Source organism: Callorhinchus milii, unplaced genomic scaffold (genome assembly GCF_018977255.1).
Source record: "Callorhinchus milii isolate IMCB2004 unplaced genomic scaffold, IMCB_Cmil_1.0 Scaffold1, whole genome shotgun sequence".
Taxonomy (NCBI): domain Eukaryota; kingdom Metazoa; phylum Chordata; class Chondrichthyes; order Chimaeriformes; family Callorhinchidae; genus Callorhinchus; species Callorhinchus milii.
This window is the reverse complement of record NW_024704742.1, coordinates 84,662,888-84,686,027: the sequence shown is the minus strand read 5'-3', so window position 1 is coordinate 84,686,027 and position 23,140 is coordinate 84,662,888. Positions and strand designations below refer to the sequence as shown.

Below are 23,140 nucleotides of genomic sequence, written 5' to 3'. Positions count from 1 at the left end.
TTTAACCACTGAGCTTCAGGACTCCACGATAATAGGGAAGGAATGTGATATTGGTAATAATTAGCACATCAAGCAAAAATGTGATTAAAGTAGTCAATAGTTATTCCTAACCTTGGGGTGCTTCACTACTCTCTAAAAATGTATTGTGTCCACTAATTTTCCATCGTTTCCCCTCTACTCCTGGTCTGGTCTGCTCTTCTGGAGTGCAATTCCACAGCCCCCGGTTGCCCCACCTCCCAAGTGGCCATTGTTGCTGCCTTTCTTGTGCGATTGTTCAGCCGTGGGAACTTGTACTGGGGATGAGTCTGTGGGATGTATATTCTTAAGATCTGAAAAGAGCACGTTACCTTGGTAATGACGGAATGTGTTGCAAAAAAAAGACCGGATATGCCTTTTAGTTTGTTTTTGGCTCCGTCCAGGTGGAGATTCGATCATTTCATTTGCAGAGTCTGTAACTTGATTAAATTCAAGCCCTTTTGCAGTGCATTAAATGACACCTGCAGGAAGTGCATGTCTCAGGTTTCTAACTGATTCGCCAAGGCATGATGACTGACTAACTTGGCTTCTGTTTAGAGTTTAATTGTGGTGACATGTTATTTACATTTAAAAAGAAATCCCAGTGCATCTTTATTCAGCTGTTATATGGTTGATTGATGGCAGGAGCCCGCTGCTGTGTGATCAGATGGAGAATTTTAATTTGACTGGTATACAACTTTGAAATCCCAAATCATACATATATGTCAAATTTTCATGGAACAAAGATTATTGCTGCTTTGCTACTAAACCACATATAAAACTCTCTGCTTAATGTTCTTAGACAAACTTTAGTTAACGTTTAAAATTGGGAAAGGCAGCAAAGTGGAATCTTGCAGGGTATTGGTTAGAGCACTTGCCTCGCAAGCGAGAGGACCGAGAGAATTCTCGGGCGGAAAGTTTCCTTACTCTGCACGCCTCGGTTTACCTAGCAGTAAGTAGGGACCAGGTGGTTAGTCGATTGGAGGATTGCTTTATGAATCCCTTTAAAAAAATATATAGTCAATTCACTTTACAGTATATTCTGTGAAGCGTTTTTAGACATCTTAAAGACGTGATAAGGTGCTATATCATTGGAAAGATTATGATTATTAAAGCCTGTCGGTTTGCCTTCGATGAGATTGGTAGCTTATAGAGATGTTTTTGGTGTAACTTGTAGGCAGTGGATGCTGTGCTCCTGGAAAAGGAAGAGTTGAAGCGTGAACAGATGGGGTCCAAACAGCAAATTGAGGCCATCGATGAAGTCATCAAGTCCTACAAGGAACAGATTGAGAACATGACTGAAGAAATGGGGAAGAATAAGGTATTGACACAGAAGAATATAAATGTATTGCTTGGAGGTGACATTTTGTTCAGTACAACAATGCTGTTCCTGGTATTTGCAGGAGATTGTGAAGAAAGCTCAGGATGATCTGGCGAAACAGAAGGAAGCCATAAAGGCTCAAAATAGTGAAATACAGGTCAAAACCACCACCATATCACAGCTGGTGAAACTGAAGAACGAAGCTCAGCTGAAGATTCAGGAGCGGGAACACAACATTGACAAGCATAAACGGGACAGCGCTGATGCTGCAGCTAAAGTAGGTGCACAAACCCAAAGCTTCAGTCTCAAATTAGACCACATAAATGATTCAGAGATTCGGCAAGTTAACCAGGAAAAATACAGTTTGAAATCTCATTTGTAAGATTTGCAGAGTGATTTGTATATAGTGGACCGTGCAGATTGCCATATGTACCTCAGGCTGAATCCCATCCTCAAAAAACCTTCCCTGGACTCATCCCTACTCTCCATCTATCACCCCATTTCCAACCTCCCTTTCCTCTCCAAGGCCCTGGAATGAGTCGTCACATCCCAACTTCGCTCTTTCCTCTTCCACCATTCCCTCTATCAACCCCTCCAATCGGGTTTCCATGCTGCCCACAGCAAAAACCTCCTCTTCGACCGTGCCTTTTGTTAATAATAATAATAATAATCCTTGCATTTGATATAGTGCTTTTCACGTCGGGAGGACGTCCCAAAGCGCTTCACAGAACACACTGTAAAGTGAATTAACTGTATGTTTGTTGGCGAATGCGGCAGCCAATTGCGCACAGCAATGTCCCACAAACAGTCGTAGATTGAAAATGATCAATTTAATTATTGTTTTTGGAGGGGTTACCCTCTTTCCCGGACCCTTCCCGCCTCCACCCCTCCTATAAGTTGCTTCTCTTTGGATCCCTGCCACACATCACTCCACATTTCTCAGAGATGGAGACCAGATAAGCTGTGTAGAGGCAGCTTGGAAGATTCACCATTACCAATGGAAGTGAAGATGTGTTTCTGGTGAGCTACAGCTATAACTGGAACTCCCTCCCTCAATCCCTCTTCCATTCCCCCTCCTTCCCTCTTTTGGATCATGACTGAAGACTTTCTTTTTCGATCTTCCTTACGGTCACCTCCTCCCGCCACTGTTAAGCGCTCCGAGACCCTGGCCCGAGTGAAGAGTGCTCTATATATGCAAGTTGTTCTCAGACTCTTCTGATTGAATTGAACTGCAGCATTTCTGAGCTGAGCATTTCTTACTTTGGTGAAAAAATGTCTGAACGTTCTGTGTGAAGAGGTTTTCTTTTCCCGTGTGGTCTTTTACCTTCGAAACATATGGAAGAGTTCAGTTATTCAAACACATGGGCATAAAGATTTAGGAGAAAATGCATGTTAAAATCTTTTCAGAGTTCATGTGTTCAGACAGCCTTTTTTTGTGTCTGCGCTGAACATGTAATTTTTCAGGGATTCTATTGAATGCTGGTTGATGTGTAATATGATCCCGGCTGTTTTTATTAGAATTGCTGACTTTTTTAATCCTCTTGTATAGGTGTCCAGAATGCTGAAAGAGCACAACTGGATTGCTTCTGAAAAACACCTCTTTGGCCAACCCAACACAGTCTATGATTTTAAAACTAAGCACCCTAAAGAGGCAGGCCAGCGGCTGCAGCAGCTCCAGGAGAAGAAGGATAAATTGGGCAAGAATGTGAACATGAGGGCAATGAACATGCTGAGCCAGGCTGAAGAACGGGTATAAATTGTTCATGAATTCATTTTGGGAGAAACTGGATTGACTTTCTCAGGTGTACAGAAATATAGGGGTGAAAATTGGGACATGCAGATTGGTTCACATTCCACAATCCCTCCCTACCTATCCCACTGTCGGAAGTTGGGCTTTCAGCCCATCAGCTTCCACTCTCTGGATCTCCATCCCGGAGTCCCTTCGCCTCTCCCCTTCCGTCAATTCGGTGTGAACTTTAATAACTCAATTAAAAAAAGTAAGGACTTTATCTGATCTCTTGGCCAACAATCCTCAAATGAATCAATCATTTATTTAACAATAGCTACCTAGTTTATGTACAAATATAGTCACTGCACTTGACAACCAGTATTGGTGAAGCATTTTGGGATATTTCAGCGCTATATTAAAATCCAATATTATTGAAACCTTTTGTAACATTGGTTTGGGATAGTGGTTGTCTTGACACTTTCGTGGACTTGTTTACCTAGATTTCTATTGTCAGTGTAAAGGGGCCCTTTGCTTCCTTTTGAAATTGTAATTGAAGATTTTCCCAGGAGTCACCTTTACCCATGTGAATAGAGTACAGATGTTGAGAGATTCCTAAACAGCAAATATATTCCACAATATTTAGCTACAGTTCTGTGTTTGTTTGCCTTTCCTCATAGAGCATTTGTTACAAGGTAATGCTCTCGTGGGGAAGGAGGAGAGCCTGGTAGAGCATTGATTGGACACCCCACAATTGTGGAGTACACCTGGTAGAGCGTGCCTCAGGTGACACAGACACAGGTGTTCTCCACACTGTGGGGTGGGTGCTGTGCGAAGTTCCCTTGTTCTATGATATTCCAGCACGTCTGCTCCATTAACTGGCTCCCCTGAGAACACAATGATTTATACTGTTTTTTAATAAAACAAAAAAGCAAAATTACAGCTGTTAAAGTGCTTTAGGTCAATAGCTGTAACAAGGACCTTATTTGTCCAATTCACCCTTAACGCTCCCTTTAAGTGATGACCGCAGTCGTCAATCATTTGAATATTACTAAACTATGTGCATTAGAGGTTAATGCACGGCAATAGTGATTTGACTGTAAACTGCACTAAGCTGGAGTCTCAGAGCAATTCACTGCTGAGAATGCAGTTGTATTAATGGAAGCGCCTCATTTCTTAGTTGTGTGAAGCATGAAACAAACTGAGTGAGCTCCATTCTTGGTTTTTCACAGTACAATGATCTGATGAAGAAGAAAAGAATTGTTGAAACCGACAAAGCAAAAATTCTCTCAACTATTGAAGAATTGGATCAAAAGAAGAATGATGCCTTAAATGTTGCATGGAAACAGGTAAACATTAACAACACTTTGAACTACAACCTTCCGACTCAGACTTCCTTTCTGAGTTCTTAAAAAACAACAACAAAATTACATTTGTATAGCGCCTTTCACACCGTGAGGACATTAAATTGATACAACAACAACAACTTGGATTTTTATAGCGCCCTCCAAGCCGGAAGGCGTCTCAGAGCGCTTCACAGTAACGAATCCCAGGGCCGAGCCAGGGGGAGGGGGAGGAAGGTGACCAAAGGCATGGTCGAAAAGAAAGGTCTTCAGAAGGGACATGAAAGTAGGAAGAGGGGTGAGGCGAAGGGAGTGAGGAAGGAAATTTCCAGAGCCTTGGGGCATAGTGGCTGAAGACACGGCCGCTGAGGGTGGAGCGGAGGACTCGGGGACGAGGAGGAGGCCAGACCCGGAGGATTGAAGGCAACGGGTACTGTTTTGAGGCGAGAGAAGGTCAGAGAGGTAGGGGGGTGCAGAGGAGTGTAGGGATTTGATTACAAGGGTGAGGATCTTGAAATGGGATAGGCAAGGACTGGGGTAATCGGGGAATGTAGTTTGTTGCGGGTGAGAATGCGGGCGAATGACAGTTCTAGAAAGTAAATGGAGATTTTTAACAAAATATAAAATAAATAGATAATGGGAAGGAAGGAGAAACCAATGTTGATTGTTGTATGTTGATTGCTTCATGAATCATAGAATCAGAGTCCAACAGCTTAAAAGGAGGCCATTCGTCCCACTGTGTCTCTGCTGGATCTTTGAAAGAGCTAACCAAGTAGTCCCAGTCCTCAGCTCTTTTTCCATAGCCTGTAATTATTTTCTTTCCAAGTAGATATACTATTTTCCCATTTGAAAGTTATTATTGAATCTGCTTTCACTGCCATTTCAGGCAGTGCATTTCAACTCGCTGCTTTAAAAAATATCTCCTCTCTGGTTCTTTTTGCCAATTTCCCATGAAACTTCTTATACTTTTGAAGTGAACACATCTTTATCCCTCTACTACTCCCTCTATGTAGGTGAACAAAGATTTTGGCTCAATTTTTTGTACACTGCTTCCTGGAGCAAATGCCACGTTGGCTCCCCCTGAAGGCAAGACTCTCCTGGATGGACTTGAGTTTAAAGTGGCCCTTGGCATTGATTGGAAGGAGAACCTCACTGAACTCAGTGGAGGTCAAAGGTGCGTCTTTTCCTTTCATTTTAAAATGTCTTGGTAATAAATATCTGCTTAATGTGAAGTTTTTGCTTCCTTTTTTTAAAATTTTGCTAGTTTTAGATTTGCATTTTGTGAGTCTTTCAATTTGATATTTGCAAATAGAAATTGCAATAAAATAAATCGCAAATTTGATTTACCAGAGACTAAGCTTTCAGTTGGAACACTGTACAGGAACATTTTCAAGGCTGGTGTATTCACCTTGATCAATCTTGGCTGCATTTAAGAATATGTTTGAAGATTCACACATGTACACTGCTTGTGAGTGGCTGCAAACTGCTCACTTTTGCTTTATAGGAACCTTGCATTTATCCTGTATGATGGATAAATTATTTAAATGATTATTTTAGTTCAAGGTTATGCTCCAGTAAGTAACTAACATTCTAGATGTGTATTATTTAGGTCATTGGTGGCTCTGTCTCTGATCCTGGCCATGCTGCTCTTCAAACCTGCTCCAATATACATCCTGGATGAGGTTGATGCAGCTCTGGACCTGTCTCATACCCAAAACATTGGACAGATGCTTCGCACACATTTCCGACACTCCCAGGTTTGTTGCTTTTCATTGGATAGGCGTATTTTGGGAGGGAGAAATTGGTGAGGTGTTTTTTGGGCTTGCCATTGATATCACTGTCTAGCAAGCTTTCTGGCTACTTATCCAGCTAGGACCACCTTATCTGTTAGGGTTTTGGCTTGCAGTATTAACAGGAGTGGAGTGGGATGATTCCCTGCCTCCAGTGACTGTTTGATTGGTGAGGTGTTGAACATCAAATCACACACATTGACTACAATTGTCATTCTGCATTTTAATTCCATAATGAAATTGAAGATTGGATATTAAGTATTGCATCATTGTGGTTTTTGATTGTCTTTTGGGGTATACAGTGGAACCATGTTATAACTTGCTTTGTTATTGCACAGATTTTCTTATAGTGCAAATAGCATATGGACTCCATTCCCTATGCATGCTCCGTGTGCATGCTCACTATCCAGTGAGCCTTGTTCAGTGACTACGTTATCCCTGTAAACGTTTCAAGACCTTTTCCTACATGAAAGGGGCTAAATAAGTCGAGCTGTTGTTGGAGGAGAAGAAGTTGAATGGAAATAAAATGATTTTCAAGAGGCTTTAATGAAAGGCAACCTCATTTTGTTTTGATAACTTTGTTCTTTTAAATCACTCGCAGTTCATCGTGGTGTCATTGAAAGATGGAATGTTCAACAATGCTAATGTCCTGTTCAAAACCAAGTTTGTGGATGGTGTATCCACTGTGGGAAGATTTACTCAGAACCAGATCACCCCCAATCACCCACCTGGCCAACGAGAGAAGACGAAAGTAAAAGACAAGAGGAACAGACTGAAAATGTAGGATTAAAAACCCCAATAGCTGTATAAACTGTGTACACTGCCGTATATATTGTATGTAATATTGTGCAGTAAAGCTCCTGTCACTTTTCATCTTCCTGTTCTTTAAATTGACTGACTTTAAAGTTGTATATTTCTATTAAATCTCTTTGAATGCAACTTTTTCTGTATCTTTTAAATAAACTTTCCTGTCTCAGTAAAAAATATATAGTTTCCCCGAGAATCATTGTCTAGGATGCTTACAGTTAATCATTACAGTGGAAGAGGTGAAAAATAAATGACTTGCAATTTCACAAATCTTGTGATGAAACAAAGAAATAATATAGAATATTACAGCATAGAGGAGGGTAGTTACTAGTTGGTCATTTGATATCTAGGAAATGTGGATTGAGCCCTCACTAGGTGAATGGCAGGCACCAGAACTCATGGCTCGGCATGAAAATCAAGTGCATTGTCACCATCTTCCTGCCCACAGCTCAGACACACATGCCTTCCCATTGAGTGATGGTTCCACCAGTTCGAAGTGTGGAGCTTGAGCAGCAGCTGCTGACCTCTGCAAACCAATCAGGATTAACGTCAAGCCCTGGGTATATGAACTGCATTCACAAACCTAAACTCCCAGCAGCTGTAATCCCAAAATGGTGACATTTCCTCACCAGCTATTTGACAGACATCTACTTAAACCAGATTCTCTGATGAGGGGCTTTGGTGTAAATCAGTGTGATTACCATGAAGCTGTCTCTGCCTCCAGGGTGCGCAGCAACGTCAGTGTAAACCAGAGCCCGCCCTTCCTTGCAACCGTTTCTCCTTTATATAACAAGTACACCTCAATCCTTGGTCCTGGATTTCACAAATAGGGCAAAGAAACATCTGCTGCATGCCCCCCATCTGCTGCATGCCCAGGAGCCTGGAGAACTATTTGGACGTGTCTTATATACATGTCTTCTAAACAAAGAAATAATATTAACCTGCTTTGGAGTCTTACTGTAATGAGGTGAGGATGACGTGATGAGATTAAAATGGGATGTGGAGTCCTGTAGCTCAGTGGTTAGAGCACTTGCCTCGCAAGCGAGAGAACTGGGTTTGATTCCTGGCCGGGCGAAATGTTGGTTACGTTTCCTTACTCTACATGCCTCTATTTACCTAGCAGTATGTAGAAACCTGGCTGTTAGTCGATTGGCGGATTGTTTTACCGGGGATAATAATCCCTCAAATATAAAAAGATTTTGTCACTCAATCAACGACTTTTTGTGGGACACTGCTGTATGCAATTGGCTGCCATGTTTCGCCCACAAATATGCAGTCAATTCATTTTACAATATATTCTGCGAAGGGCTTTAATACGTTGAGACTATGTGAGAAGTGCTATATCAAGGATTATTGTTATAATGACAAGCTTGCCCTTTCAGTGCGATCCAAAAGGGTGGTGTCTAAGCAAAGATTGGTGTTCACCACAAATCACACAATACAAATCAACAACTGGTGTATTGTATTCCAGCTGTAATGTCAATCGTATTGCTCTAGAGTGCAATTCAAGCTACAGAGTGCAATTTAAATGTAACCTGTTTAATGCATGCTACAGGTGTTGGAGAGAGTGGGGCCTAAAATGTGACAATCACAAAATGTGAATCTTGCAGGTACCTTGGGGTGTCTTAGACCAAAGCCACTGGATCTGCTCAGAAGCAGATCTCTTGTTTTAAGTTCTGTAAAGCTGGCAAAGTTTACTTCCTGACAGTTTGGATCACAGCTGATCAGAAACAATCCTGTGTCCCTTCAGGATTATTTACAAATTAATTTGCAAAAATCCCTAGGGGTTTTCAATTTACCATAATTTGCTTTGCGCATTGAGCTCCCGCTGATTGGGAGATACCCTGTGACTGACCAAACTCAGTTCATGTGGAGCCTTCATGGCAGATGGTGGAAACGATTTCCATCCAGTCTGTCAGGTCCAACGAGGTATCAGAGATTCACTTTAACCCACTCGGCCAGCGCCACCGAAATGTTTAGTTTTTTCATATAACGTATAAAAGGAAAAAGGATATGGTCAGAGGTTGCTTGACTGTCTGGTAATAAGCAAAACATTTGGAATAAGTTTTTCCATCCGAAATTGCCTTGCATTTTTTTTGTTTTCTCTTTTTCTCTGGAATTGTGATCAAGGAGACTTGCAGTTGAATATTATGTAGAAGGTGGAGTGGAATATTGTGAGGAAAGTTTGCAAAAAAATACATAGAATGTACAGCATTGAAACAGGCCATTCAGCCCAACCAGTTTAAGCCAGTACCCCACATGAATTTCTACTCACTCCTTACTCTTGGCTATATCCTTCCATTTGCTTCTCCCTCACGTGAAAGCCAAAGTGGAGTGGATTATCATTGTGTGGGAGCTGCAATGGTGGGAGTTCTCCCGGGAGCAGATTTGATGGGATCTCTGCGCCTTTGTTTTCTTCTTTCTTGTCCTGTTTACATATCTAAGTTCAATGTTTCAATAATAAATGATGGAAAGACTTTTAATTGATGTGCCAGCTTCCATTTCCTGGTTGCACTATTTAACAATACTGTTAAATACTACTACTTTTCAAAGTAAAACCCGTGCCACGTATATGTATATGGACTGAGCAGCTCCTTTTTGCAATGTAATTTTCGGAGGATTTTACATTCTGGGAACAATATGCAACGTTTTAGCCTCTTCCTGTGGCACTGAGCTCTGACAGGTGCAGACAAATGAACAGACTGGCTGAGATTCAGAGCTGAACTCAGGAGAGTCAGTTTTGTCACCTTTCTTGAATATGGCAACAACATCTGCTTGCTTCCAGACAACTGGAACCTCCTAAGTCCCGACTGACTCCCTTGTGATGTCTGTCAGTGCTACAAAAATCTTCTGCTTTGTCTCCCTAAATACCCCGGGGTACGGTTCATCCATCCTAGGGGAGTTGTTGGTTGTCAGCAAATAGAGCCTATCCAGAATCTCCGTCTCACGTGTTGAACTCCTGCAGCTCAATGTTTGCTTGATGATTTGCAGCACCATTGGAAGCCAGTTAACCCATTGTGTCTATGCCGGTGCGAACTTCCCCCACTGCAGCTATCTAATCCAATTTCCCTGTGCCCCTCATTATCTCACCTCAGGCAATTAGCCAAATCCTTTTAAACGGTGTTACAGACTCAGCAACAACTGCCATCTACTCTGAAGCATTTTGAGATATATCGACGATATGATAAGGTGCTGTATCAAATGCAAGGGTTGTGACTTGTGGTGAGGCATTCCACGTTCTAATCGATCTTCTGTTGGCTCCATCCTGATTGTCGGTGCTCAGCAACTGATGGGAGTGCAAACTGAGGTAGCAGTGTTTAAAGGTCAACTCGGAGCCATTAAATACTTTATTAATTCTCAAATGGATCATTAAAGAACAAAAAAGATAATGATTTTAAATGAACCGTATTACAGTTCAAGTTACAGAGGCTTGCTTGATTTAAATGACCACAGATAAAGGCACTCTCTCACAACATTTCTCATATAAACCTGAAACACTTTCTCTGCAACGGTAACATAACTCAAAAGCTTATTTCTACCATAATATTTTAAAACTGTAGATACCACTTGTTTGTGGACTTCAGTGTAAGACTGAGTCGGATGAAAGCCATGGAAACAAATGTGGGTGTGTTTTAGGCTGGATAGGCAGAGCTCTATTCCTTGATATTTTTGTCCTCTTCAGAGAAATGAGGAACTGATTTCTTGGCAACAACATTGTCCAGCCGTTGTCCTCGCAGGTATGGATTCGCACTCTGAAAAACAAAAGGATTCCTTCAGTCCACTACATTCCAATAGTATTCCTCACAGTATCCAATCAATACTTTTTTCAAATATTAAAACCAGTGGCATATTTTGTTTATTTTGAAGGTATTGATTGTTTCTCTTCTTCAATTCTCCTATAATAAGAAGAACATAAGAATATAAGAATTAGGAGCAGGAGTAGGCCATTCGGCCCCTCGAGCCTGCCCCGCCATTTGATAAGATCATGGCTGATCTTCAGACCTAACTCTAGTTACCTGCCCTATCCCCATATCCCCATGTCCCTTAATCCCTCTATTTTTTAAAAATCTATCAGTCTCAGCCTTGAAAATGTTCAAGGACTGAGCATCCACAGCCTTCTGGGGTAGTGAATTCCATAAATTCACTACTCTCTGAGTGTAGAAATGTTTCCTCAACTCTGTTGAGGAAGTTATCCCTTGTATTTGATATAGCACTTATCATGTGATCGAGATGCCTCAAAGCGCTTCACAGTTCTGTAAAGTGGCTTTGACTGTACTTTGTGGGTGAAATGTGGCAGTCAGTTTGCGTACAGCAATGTCCCACAAATAGCCATGAAATGAGTGACCAATTTTTTATTTTGGGGATTTGTTGGCCAGGAAACTGGGAGAAACTCCCTTCTCTTTTTGAATAGTGCCATGAGCTCTTTAACATGCACCTGAACAGGGAACCTCGGTTTAACATCTCATCCAAAGGACGACACCTTTGACAATGAAACACGCCCCCAGCACAGCATTGGAGTGTCAGTTTAGACTGTGATTCCAAGTCCTGACGTGAGGCTGAACCCACAACTTTCAGACTCAGAGGCGAGTGTGCTACCACTGAGCCAAGCTGAAGTGCACCATTCCTGGTTTAAAAGAGGCCCCATGGAAGCTGCTGCCAAAGTCTTAACAGGTAGAGCATTTCTGCTTAAACGGGATGTGTACCAATGCTTTGTGTTGATAAGGGCCTGATTACATAGCTTATTTCAAGCCAAAGTAAATATTTTGTATCATAGTTGCAGCAGATATGCTGTAAAGGTGATCAGTGTTTTATTTCCTCCTTACTCAGTTTAGATATTCCTGATCCACTCGTTCGTCTTTAGCTGACAGGCTAAATTGGCCAGGATATTCAGTCACTCCATTCCCCATTCCCCCATTTTATTCTATGTTCAATAGATGATCTTCAAACTAATTTTAAAAATATCTATTTTGGAGTAATTTGAGGAATCATAGCGTGATTCGTCATAGAAACAGGTCATTTGGCCAAGGTAACAGGTAATTAGAAACAGGTAATTAGATCTGTGCCGGTGTTTATATTCCACATGTGCCCACCCCTTGTATTCCCATCAGCTATAACCCTCTATATTTGAGTGAATGAATAGAATATGTATTCATATAAATAAATTATACATATGTCACTCATAGAAAACTAAATTTACCCTTCGCTTTCTTGGGCCGCCCTTTATGTTTCCATAAATCACATTCTTGTTCTGTATAGGAATAAAGATACAATTTTAGCACATCTTTTTAGCACATGATACAACAACAACACATTTAATTTGTATAGTGCAGATAGGAGATATGTGCAGATACATAACCTCTCCCAGAATCCTGTTCTGTGTTACTTCAACAATAGAGGTCATTCTTTGCGACATTTGTAAAGCAGATTCAATGGAGCAATTGTTTGTGAATTCTGTTTGTCAATATTGACAGCCATGTAGTTTGTGATATTCACACAATATCAATAGTAAGCGTAGGGTTCAGTGATGATAGTTGAAGCTAAAGAGAATACATGTGAGGTCATAAGCACTTGAATTATGTCTGAGAGCAAAACTCTCATGGGAGTTCAGCACTTAGTGCTGTAAAAGAGCAATCAGAACTGAGTTAATGCTATAGGTTAGCCCATCACTGCTCTCAGTGTCAGTCTCAAGCGGAGTCCTGTAACTCAGAGCACTCGTCTCAAGCGAGAGACCTGGGTTTGATTCCTGGCAGAGCAAAATGTTGGGCAAGATTCCTTACTCCACGCGCCTCTGTTTACCTAGCAGTAAGTTGGAACCCGGTTGTTAGTCGATTGGCGGATCGCATTTCTGGAGGTAATAATTCCTTCAAAAAAAAACAAAATAGATTGGTCACTTCGATTCACTTTGTTTGTGGGATACTGCTGTGCGCAATTGGCTGCTGCGTTTCGCCCACAAAGCACAGTATATTCTGTGAAGCGCTTTGAAACATCTCGAAGACGTGATAATGCACTATATCACATGCAAGGATTGTTTGTTTGTTTGTTTGTTTGTTTGTTTGTTTGTTTGTTTGAGTTAGTTAGTGAGTGAGTGAGTGAGTGAGTGAGTGAGTGAGTGAGTGAGTCAGTCAGTCAGTCAGTCAGTCAGTCAGTCAGTCAGTCAGTCAGTCAGTCAGTCAGTCAGTCAGTCAGTCACACAACGGCTATTTGAGATTTCTGAAGGTCGGGAAAGTGCATGTCAGAGCTGCAGATCCATTTCTCTTTTAAATATCCCTATTGTTTCAGTGTGTACAGCTTTGTTAGGTGGAGTATTCCACATCTTCACAAACTCGTGGTAAAATAGATAAAAGAGCTCAACTACTAAGGTAACACAAGGAAGACAATACAATATGTTCTATAAACAGCACTGTCTCTAAACCAGGTTATTTATTTATGCAGCAGATGTTCAAGTGTTAACGGTTGCTGAGGAACCAATGCTTATAGCACCTCATTGTATGGTAACTTGATGGATTATTAGAGAGAAACTGAATAGAAAGACACAGAAATAAAAGGTTTCTGGAAATAGTTAAAACATAGAATGTGAATCTATTCATTAAAACGTTGGATAATAATACTAATACTATTCCTTGCATTTGATATTATAATAATAATAATATAGTGCCTTAACACACCCTAAGTGCTTCGCAGGATATACTGTAAAGTGGATTAAATGTATTTTATTGGCGAAACATGGCAACCAGTTTGCGCACAGCAATGTCCCACAAACAGCCATGGAGTGAGTGACCAATTTTATTTTGGGGGATTGTTGGCCAAGACACCAGGAGAAACTCCGTTCTCTTCGAACATTGCCACAGGATCTTTAACTTCCACCTGAACAGGCAGATAAAAGCAAGGTGAGTGATTATTAATAATAATCTTACAATCAATTTCTGGTCAGTGAGTGTATCTGGCATTCTCATAGAATTTAGAGCAGTGTATTAGCCCATTCCTTGTCTACCTTATAATACTAATAATAATCCTTGCATTTCATATAGCGCTTTTCACGTCTTCTAGACGTCCCAAAGCACTTCACAGAATATACTATAAAGTGAATTGACTGTATATTTGTGGGCGAACGCGGCAGCCAATTGCGCACAGCAGTGTCCCACAGACAGTCGTGGATTGGAAATGACCAATTTATTATTCTTTTTTGTTTTGGAGGGATTATTATTAGGTGTATGGAGTAAGGAAACTTGCCCAAGGTTTCGTCCGGCCTGGAATTGAACTCAGGTCTCTCGCTTGCAAAGCGAGTGCTCTAACCACTGAGCTACAAGACTCCACCACCTTGACTTGCAATGAAAGCCTTCCTGAGCTGGAAATGCTTTGGGCTGCTGTCGCTCTTGATGTCTTATCAAGTGGGTGGATTGTTAGACTAACATTCGTTACGCAACCCATGTTGGCAGTAAGTGCAGGGTAATTTGAACTGGAACAAGAACATCTGTTCAGTTAGCGAGAATAAACAGCATAAGTACTGAGGTAACCATAGGGAAGGCAGTTAGCTGATGACTAACAGTAAGTAGCTTCGGATTTCAATTTTTTATTGGTTTATTATAAATAAAAGTGGAATCTGCTGTACAGATTTACATAGAATTAGTAGACCCAACAGTCACATTATTGTAATTAAATGTCTGAACCAGATCTACTGGACAAGTCTTTCTTATGCTTGTTAGGGTCTAAAATGCGTGTTGGACTAATAGTAACTTTAGTAACTTTGATTCTATAATTTAGTAATTATATAATAGCAATTTAATATATAGTAATATTTTAATATATAGTAATAATAGATCATTATTAATAATTATTAATATAATACTAAGAGTTACTTTAATATTATTTACTATTTAACTAGTAGTAAATAATAACTTTATAGTGTAAAGTGGATTGATTGTGTATTTTGTGGGCATTAGGTCTTCCTCTTGACACGAAAGGCGCTATACAAATGTCATTTTGTTGTTGTTGTTGAAATGCGGCAGCCAGTTGCGCACAGCAGTGTCCCACAAACAGTTACGGAGTGAGTGACCCCTTTTTTTTCTTATCCCAGGAAAGTGATCCGCCAATCAACTAACAACCAATTGCAAACAGACGCCCTGTAGATGACTCGGCATTGCCACTGTAATCCTTTTCACTCATGGTAACAACCTGCACTTCGGAGCCCAATAATGTGAGAATTAGGAAGCAGAAAGAATCAATGTCAGCACTTACCCATTTCCCCATGGCTGGATAGTCGTGTTCTGGGTCAAAGAGATGCTGATGAAGCTGATATTCTCGGCTGAATTCTGCTGTGTCAGGAGTAAGCTCCAGGCATCCATCAATGGCTGAAAGCAATCACACAACCACCTTCTGAGAGCTTGTAAATATGAACCCAACCCACTTAGTCTACCACATATTGAGGGCTTGCTAGAAGTGATAATTCTATGACATTCATGATAATAATCCTTATATTTGATACAGCACCTTATCACGTTGTTGAAACGTCTCAAAGCCCTTCACAGAATATACTGTAAATTGAATTGTTTGTATATTTTGTGGGGGAAATGTAGCAGCCAATTTCATACAGCAGTGTCCCACAGACAGTCGTGGACTGAAGTGACCAATTTATTTAATTTATTTAAATGTTTAATATTTATTTACTGGAGGGTATGTTTTGAGTGGCTCATTCATTCCACGCGAAAAGTGCTGCATAAGTGCAACTTTGTTGTTCTTGTACATTGTAAGTGGTCTGAGCATTTTGGAATATTTATTTCCCTCCTGGTGAAAGACTGGGAAGTTCAGCTCAGTGGCTCAGAGCAAGCTTGGAAAAAGGAATAAAAGGTTTTCCAAATTCTTTGTCTGCTGCTTGGACAGACAGAAACTCCACACCAACTACTGGGAGAGCATGGATCTGTTTCACTCTTGTACCTAGAGGGGACAAGTTTTTTAAAGTTATTTTGGGATGGAGAGAATTAATGCTTAGACTGCTATTAGATCCAGGGAAACGACTGTATCCCGGAGCAAGCTGGTTTTGCAGCTTTTCAGTTTGTGCACTGCAACCTGAAAACCCACTTATAACAATATAATAATATTCCTTGCATTTATCACGTTGTCATGGTGTCTCAAAGTGTCTCAAAGTGTCTCAAAGTGCTTCACAAAATTTACCTGTGCTTTCTAGGTTCAACACGGCAGCCAATTTACACACAGCATAATAATAATAATAATGATAATGATCCTTGCATTTGATATAGCGCCTTATCATATCATTGAGATGTCTCACAGCGCTTCATGGAATATACTGTAAAGTGTAGTGACTGTGAACCTTTGTGGGCGAAACACAGCAGCCAATTGCGCACAACTCTGTCCCACAAACAGCCATGAAGTGGCACGAGTGCAGTCACTCCACTCTACTTTGAGACATTTTGATAACATGGTAAGACATCCAATGCAAGGATTATTATTATTAATAGCAGAATCTACAAATAAAGTGGAAGGAAGCCTCAATGCTGCTGTGTTGTTACAGACGAGTGAGTCTATTAATATTGACTTAACGTGAACTTTGAGGTAAAGCCTATGAGACTGGAGAAGCAATCCTGGAGCAGAAGCACAACTTGATATCTTACACAAATGGGATATAGACATTATTCAAAAGGGTACAAACAGTTCTCCATCTTCAATGTATGACTACTAAATCACAAATATCAACCAACAGGTAGGGAATTTAATTTAATCCAAAAGCAAATTCTCTCATGGCAGTAACTATTTACAATGTTTGCAATGTTTGATGAGCAATAAGCAGCAATGAAATATTAAGTTCCAAACAGCATTGGATGAGCTCTGAGAACTGTTAAAAAAAATTGTTAACACATTTTGAAAGAGCTTCTCCTGAACTGCATGAATTACCTTTTCGCCCCAAAGGGCAGGGGTTGGGTGGGTCTGGATATCCTTGATCTTCTTTGAAATGTTTTGGTATGTTATCCCCGGTCAGTTCGGCCACAATGTTGGGGATGTTACCATAGGGGCCCAAGTGCTGCAATCCTTCATGAGCACCCCCTGGTCATCACACAGAGAAAACAACACAGATTTTACTCTCTGACATCTTCCGCTCACTGAAACCGGAGTACTGCACAAGTTAAACTCTCGAGTAAGCACTATTAAACACAGCACTAATTCTCACGATGGTCTAACCTTTATGGTCACCCAACAAAATTAATTTTCTTGAATGATTATGTCATAAATCAAGAAATATTTGATCTAGAGAAAACTGAAAACACACCGATTGAACTTGTGCGAATGTTCGGGAGAGGGGAAGAGCTTCTTGAGGTGCTGTGGGCCACTTCTGACCCCCGAGCCACAGGTTGGCCACCAATGGCCTAGCTGATAAAGGCATGAGGCAGCACTAGACCAAGCTGACCGTAGGTGACAGGTTTGAGTCACTTGCGTTAGCCAATCTCAGCACTTAATTTAGCAATCGTCACTTAATTTCTAATCATTTATATTTTGTAAAGTGCTTTGAGGCCTTACTTGATGTGAAAGATGCGATATAAATGCAATACAAATGCAAATTATTATTTTAATTACTAAGTTCAGGCTCGGACTCAAATGACCCATTTGAAATAATTTACCTGGATGCCTATGAGTAAACATTTCTCCAATAACATTTCTCACCACCTCGAAAAGATGTGGATGACAATCACCAAAAGATAATGAATTTGTTATTTTCCAATGGGCACAGGACAAAAAGTACTTAAAGGTTTAACCGTTTAAATTCCAAGGCTAGGGGCCCCAGAGTGTGCTTTGGATACCATTGGAGTTTAACCAGATTAAACTGTATAATTTGCCATTAATTACTATCTGGCAAGCTTCCCATGGCTTGTCCAGCCAAGACCATCCTACTCATTGGAGATTTGGTTAGCAGGGCTAACAGAAACTGAGTGGGACGAGTCCCTGCGCCTCTTCCCCCTCCAATTCCTGCTGATGAGCCTGGCTGGCAGGGTTGTCATCAACGGTGCCAGGAATTCCCTGCAAGCTTCTTGGTGAGCAGCAATAGCTCAATGTGAAATGTATGAGAGCATTGCTACCACCTTCATGCCCACAGCTCAGACACACATCCTTTACCATTGAGCAATGATTCCACCATTTAGAGGTGCAGACCTTGAGCAGCAGTTGCTTATCTCTCTTTATGCCAATCAACGTGTATTGCAGTGTGGCTCTCATCTCCCAGTCCCCGCTCAGTCCTATCCTCTTACTCCTCCGTAACGTTCCCCTCCTTTGAGCACCTTACCCTTTACCACCCCTCCAAACTTTCCCTCAAAATTCTCCTTATCGATCGCCCCCCCTGCCCCTCCCATACATTCCTCCCCGACATCTCCATCCTCCTATCTTCCCTCTCCCTCTGCTCCAAATGCCTCCTTATCCAAGGTGACTTCAACCTTCAGTTCACCCCTCCTGCTCTACTTCTGCTGACTTCTCCTCCCACCTCTCCTCCCTCAACCTCTCCCTCCACATCTACGCGGTCACTCTTTCGACTTGGTGATCACTTGGGGCCTCACTGTCACTGACTTTACCATCGCAGATAAAGCCATGTCAGACCACCATTTAATCTTTCTTAACTCCTCAATCTCTTTCCCCACCACCATGCAACCTACCTCCATTTCCTATCACCCCAGGAAACAATCTACCTCCCCTCTCTCTCTGCTGCCTTGGAGTCATCTGAACTCCTTACCCTCTGGGCTTCCTCCCCCAGTGGCCTATTCTCCTAGGTCACTCTTCTCCACAACTCCCTCTCCACCACTATCGATTCCCTTGCTCCTTTCACTTCCTGAACCGTCTCCAACTCATGAAAGTCACCCTGGTACACCAGCCACCTCCGCTCCCTTAAGGCACGTGTGCACGCCACTGAATGCACCTGGCTCAAATCCAACTTAACGGTCCATTGGCAGATCTGGCTGGACCTTAGTAAATCTTATTGCTCCGTCCTCGCCTCCGCTAAATCGTCGTTCTACTCCAAGACAATCTTGGAGGCCAAGGACAAGCCCAGGCTCCTCTTCTCCATCACCAACCGGCTCCTCCACCCACCCTCTAACATCTCGCCCGTCCTCTCCTCCCACGCCAACTACGAGGCGATGTTGCGCTTCCTCGAAACCAAAGTCAAGGGGATCTGCTCAACTGCCTCTGTGCTTCCATCTATTACCCACTCCTCAACCTTCATGGTTCTGTCTTTGAATGGTTCAGATCCTATCTCTGACACCATCTACACTTTGTCTCCAAAGAAGCTTCTCCTCAAGCCCCCGCATCGTCTCGTGTGGCATTCCTCAGGGCTCTGTCCTAGGTCCCCTCCTCTTCAACCTGTACTTACTCCCTCTTGGTGACATCACCCGCAGACATTGGGTCAACTTCCACATGTATGCGGATGACACCCAACTCTATCTCTCTTCCTCCCCCCCGACTCTAGGCCCACTGCTGTCCTGACAGAATGTCTGTCAGACATCAAGTCCTGGATGAGAGCTAACTTTTTCCAGTTGAACATCAACAAGACCGAGGCTCTCCTTATTGGCTCCTGTCAGCACCTCCACACCTCTCCGCTTCCTTCGATACTGTTGACCACTCTATCCTCCTCCACTGCCTCTCTTCTCACCTCAACCTTCATGGTTCTGTCCTTGAACGGTTCAGATCTTACCTTTCACACTGTCTCCACTTCATCTCCACAAACGGCTTCTCTTCTAGCCCCCACACCATTTTATGCGGCATTCCTCAGGACTCTGTCCTTGGTCCCCTCCTCTTCAATATCTATATGTTCCCGCTTGGTGACATCATCCACAGACATGGGGTCAACTTCCACATGTATGCGGATGACACCCAACTCTACCTCTCTACCTCCATCCTTGACTCCAGGACCACTGCTGTCCTGACAGAATGTCTGTTAGTCATCAAGTCCTGGATGAGAGCTAACTTTCTTCAGTTGAATATGAACAAGACCGAGGCTCTCCTGATTGGTTCCTGTCAGCGCCTCTTCACCTCAGGCACTGACAGCATCGCCATCCATGGTTGCACACTCCACCTCACTGAGCCAGTCTGGAACCTTGGCGATTTGTTTGACCCTAAACTATCCTTTCTACCCCACATCCATGCCATGACACGCTCTGCCTTCCCCCACTTCCGCAACATCGCTCGGCTCCAACACTGTCTCACACCGCAGCCTGTCGAAACCCTCATACACGCATTCATTACATCGAGGCTCGACTGTGCAAACTCACTGCTTGTCGGCCTCCCCAACTCCTCCCTCCACAGGCTGCAGATCATCCAGAACTCTGCAGCCCGTGTCCTCTCCCGCATTGGGCTCTGCGACCCTATCACCCCCATCCTCACCTGAATCCATTGGCTTCCCATCACACAGAGGATACAGTACAAGATCCTGGTGCTCACCTTCAAAGCCCTCTATTGTCTTGCTCTCCTACCTCTGTGACCCCCTAACCCCCTACCATCCTGCCCGCTCCCTCCGCTCAGCAGGCTCCGGCCTGCTTTATGCCCCCCATCTCGCCTGCCCCTCCATTGGCGGGTGGGCCTTCAGCTACTCTGCCCCCACCCTCTGGAACTCCATTATGCAGTCCCTCCAACTCGCCCCCTCCCTTGCCTCCTTCAAGACCCATTTCAAGTCCCTCCTCTTCGACTGTGCCTTTGATCACCATCCTTCACCCCCTGACCTCCACCCTCCCCAATCCCAATCCACAGCTCGGATCCGAAACACTGACTGTTCAGCACCTTGGGACATCCTCCCAATGTGAAAGGCGCTATACAAGTTTAATTTTGTTGTTGCTTTTGTTGTTGTTGTAGTTCATAGGATCAAAAGAGGGGTTTGAATAAAGTTTACTTGAATTATTAAATTTCAGAATACCCATCATAATGTCCTCCAATTAGAATAGCAAATTGTTTCTTAAAGGAGTGCAATGTCCTGGCTTTATGGTGGTTGAGCATAAAATAAGGAATACATTCAATCCAACAAAGTGGTAGAAATAATTCAGAAACAAATGCCTTACTAATTATTACAAATCAATGACACGGACTTGTTCAAAAGTGGAGATCTTTCCATCTTCATGCAATAATCCATTGCAATGCTCAGATTAAAAGCCTTTTATCAACACTTTGCAATCTAAACCCTTTGATCCTTTAATTTATAATGAATTAAATATTTTAAATATACTTTGCGGCATTATTATCAATGAATATAATTCAATTAATATATAATCCAGATACAATATGTAAACATTTAAAAAAATTATTTACTGTTATAATTATTTATTGCTTTCAGAATCTTTTCTGGGTTTACATTTTTTATTCAAATATTTAAAAAGAAACATTTTTATTTTTTTTAAAATAAAAAGATTTTATTTATTTCATTTTTTATTCCTTAAATGAATGCAACCATGTTCAATAATCACAACAACCTCCTCAACAGTGATAAGATCTAGTACCTTCAATGCTCTGCGGCCCGACCAGGTTCATTGCCTGGTGGGCTGGGTACTCAACTCTGGGCCGAGCGATACCTAACTGCTCCATGACTCCGTGCAGCAGCCGCTGGATCTCGGCTTCAGAAACCTTCTCTGGATCCAGGGGGCTGCGAGCTGAAGCCAGAGCCAGCCCGAATACTGCCAGAGCGGCCGCTTGAAAGATCATCGCTAACGCCATCTCAAAGCTGCAGGCACACAGAATATATAGCAAGGCAGATAACGGCAGTAAACAAAAGCGTTCCTTTAACTCGTTCCCCATAACATTCAATACAGTCATCTGTGATTAAATGCCATGAATATCCACAATGCAGCAGTGGAGAAACAGCACTGTTATGGTGACTGAAGTGCAAAATATAAGATTGAATCGACAGATTAAAATCGCTGCAGTGGCAACTTAATGAATGTTTGGTAAAGATGACTTTTGCTGAAATGAAGCGCTTCGTAGTGTTTTTATTTTTCACAGTCGTGCATATTTTAAGCATCATTTGCGTTTCCAACTCCTGGTTTACAGATGTCCTTACTAAACATACAGCGGCTCTTATTATACATAAACACTAAAAGATGTCTGCTGGATACACTATATTTTTTAGATGTTAACAGATAAACTGATCTTACCGTAGACAAGATACAATACCTCAGCCAGAGTGTTGTTAGAGATAACAGATGTGCTTCTTTTTTCCCTAAGATTTTGCAGGAGCCTTTTATCTTCTGTGAATAATTCATTTGCTGTTGCCTAGGCAGCAGGTCAATGACATCACTTGTCTGGACCAGCTGGCGTAGCGAGTTTCCATTTCACCAAAGAGGTCAGCTGAACGCGCGAATGCTACAAATTTTCTTGTGATGGCTCGTCTAAAAACATTTACTTGGTGTCATTTGTGAAACACTCTGCCAATATATATTTGGTTAAATATGGCTTTGTAACTAACAAGTATAAATAATATAAATCTCCTCCAGCGGCTTGGGACATCCTCACAACGTGAAAGGCGCTATACAAATGTAATTTTGTACTGCATTGTCTAATTCATTTGTAGATGAAAGAAATCACCAAGGTTTAGTTTGCATGAGGGTTGTATAGGCTGTTAATAATAATAATAATCCTTATATTTGATATAGTGCCTATCATGTCTTTGAGATGTGTCAAAGTACTTCACAAAATATAATGTAAACTGAATTGACTGTATATTTTGTGGGTGAAACTGTTAATTTTACATAAAATTGTATTAAGGTTAATTTTACACAAGACTGCATTTCAATTACTGTACACTGCTCTGGTTACTATACAAAAAAACTATAAGAAGGATATTGTAGCAACAGAGAGACTGCAGGTAGATTTACCTGGATGCTTCCTGTAATGAGAAGATACAACTGTCAAGAAAGATTGGGCATATTAGAGTTTTTCTCTCTGTAGATGAGATATTTGAGAGGGCATCTGATAGAGATCTTTAAAATCATGAAAAGGGTTTGATAAGGTGGATATAAATAAGCTGTTTCCACCGGTTAGTGAGTTCATAACAAGGACATGGTGTTTGTTCACAAAATACGTACACACTGCTTAACAGTATATCTTGCAAAATGCTTTGAGATGTTTCGATGATTTGATAAGGTGCTATAGCAAATGCATGGATTAT

The 23,140-nt window shown here is 41.7% G+C and overlaps 2 protein-coding genes across 2 annotated transcripts in view; one reads left to right on the top strand and one right to left on the bottom strand.

The window, feature by feature from the left end:
• The window catches only part of smc2 (structural maintenance of chromosomes 2), a 31,836-nt gene extending 24,657 nt beyond the window's left edge, over nt 1–7,179 (top strand). Inside the window, exons 18-24 of the mRNA XM_007906518.2 lie at nt 1,193–1,336; nt 1,419–1,613; nt 2,886–3,086; nt 4,295–4,411; nt 5,419–5,579; nt 6,015–6,162; nt 6,797–7,179. Coding sequence (XP_007904709.2) covers nt 1,193–1,336; nt 1,419–1,613; nt 2,886–3,086; nt 4,295–4,411; nt 5,419–5,579; nt 6,015–6,162; nt 6,797–6,979 — 1,149 coding nt within the window. The 3' untranslated portion in view covers nt 6,980–7,179. The remainder of the gene's footprint in view (nt 1–1,192; nt 1,337–1,418; nt 1,614–2,885; nt 3,087–4,294; nt 4,412–5,418; nt 5,580–6,014; nt 6,163–6,796) is intronic.
• A 3,152-nt stretch (nt 7,180–10,331) lies between these two features.
• On the bottom strand, nt 10,332–22,270 carry LOC103187143 (neuroendocrine protein 7B2). Its single transcript, XM_007906519.2, has 6 exons — nt 22,128–22,270; nt 21,477–21,697; nt 16,909–17,058; nt 15,238–15,350; nt 12,200–12,250; nt 10,332–10,754 (listed from the first exon to the last, which is right to left on the bottom strand). The coding sequence occupies exons 2-6, from the start codon at nt 21,688–21,690 to the stop codon at nt 10,656–10,658; spliced, it is 627 nt and encodes a 208-aa protein (XP_007904710.1). The 5' UTR covers nt 21,691–21,697; nt 22,128–22,270; the 3' UTR covers nt 10,332–10,655.
• Nucleotides 22,271–23,140: the final 870 nt, after the last annotated feature.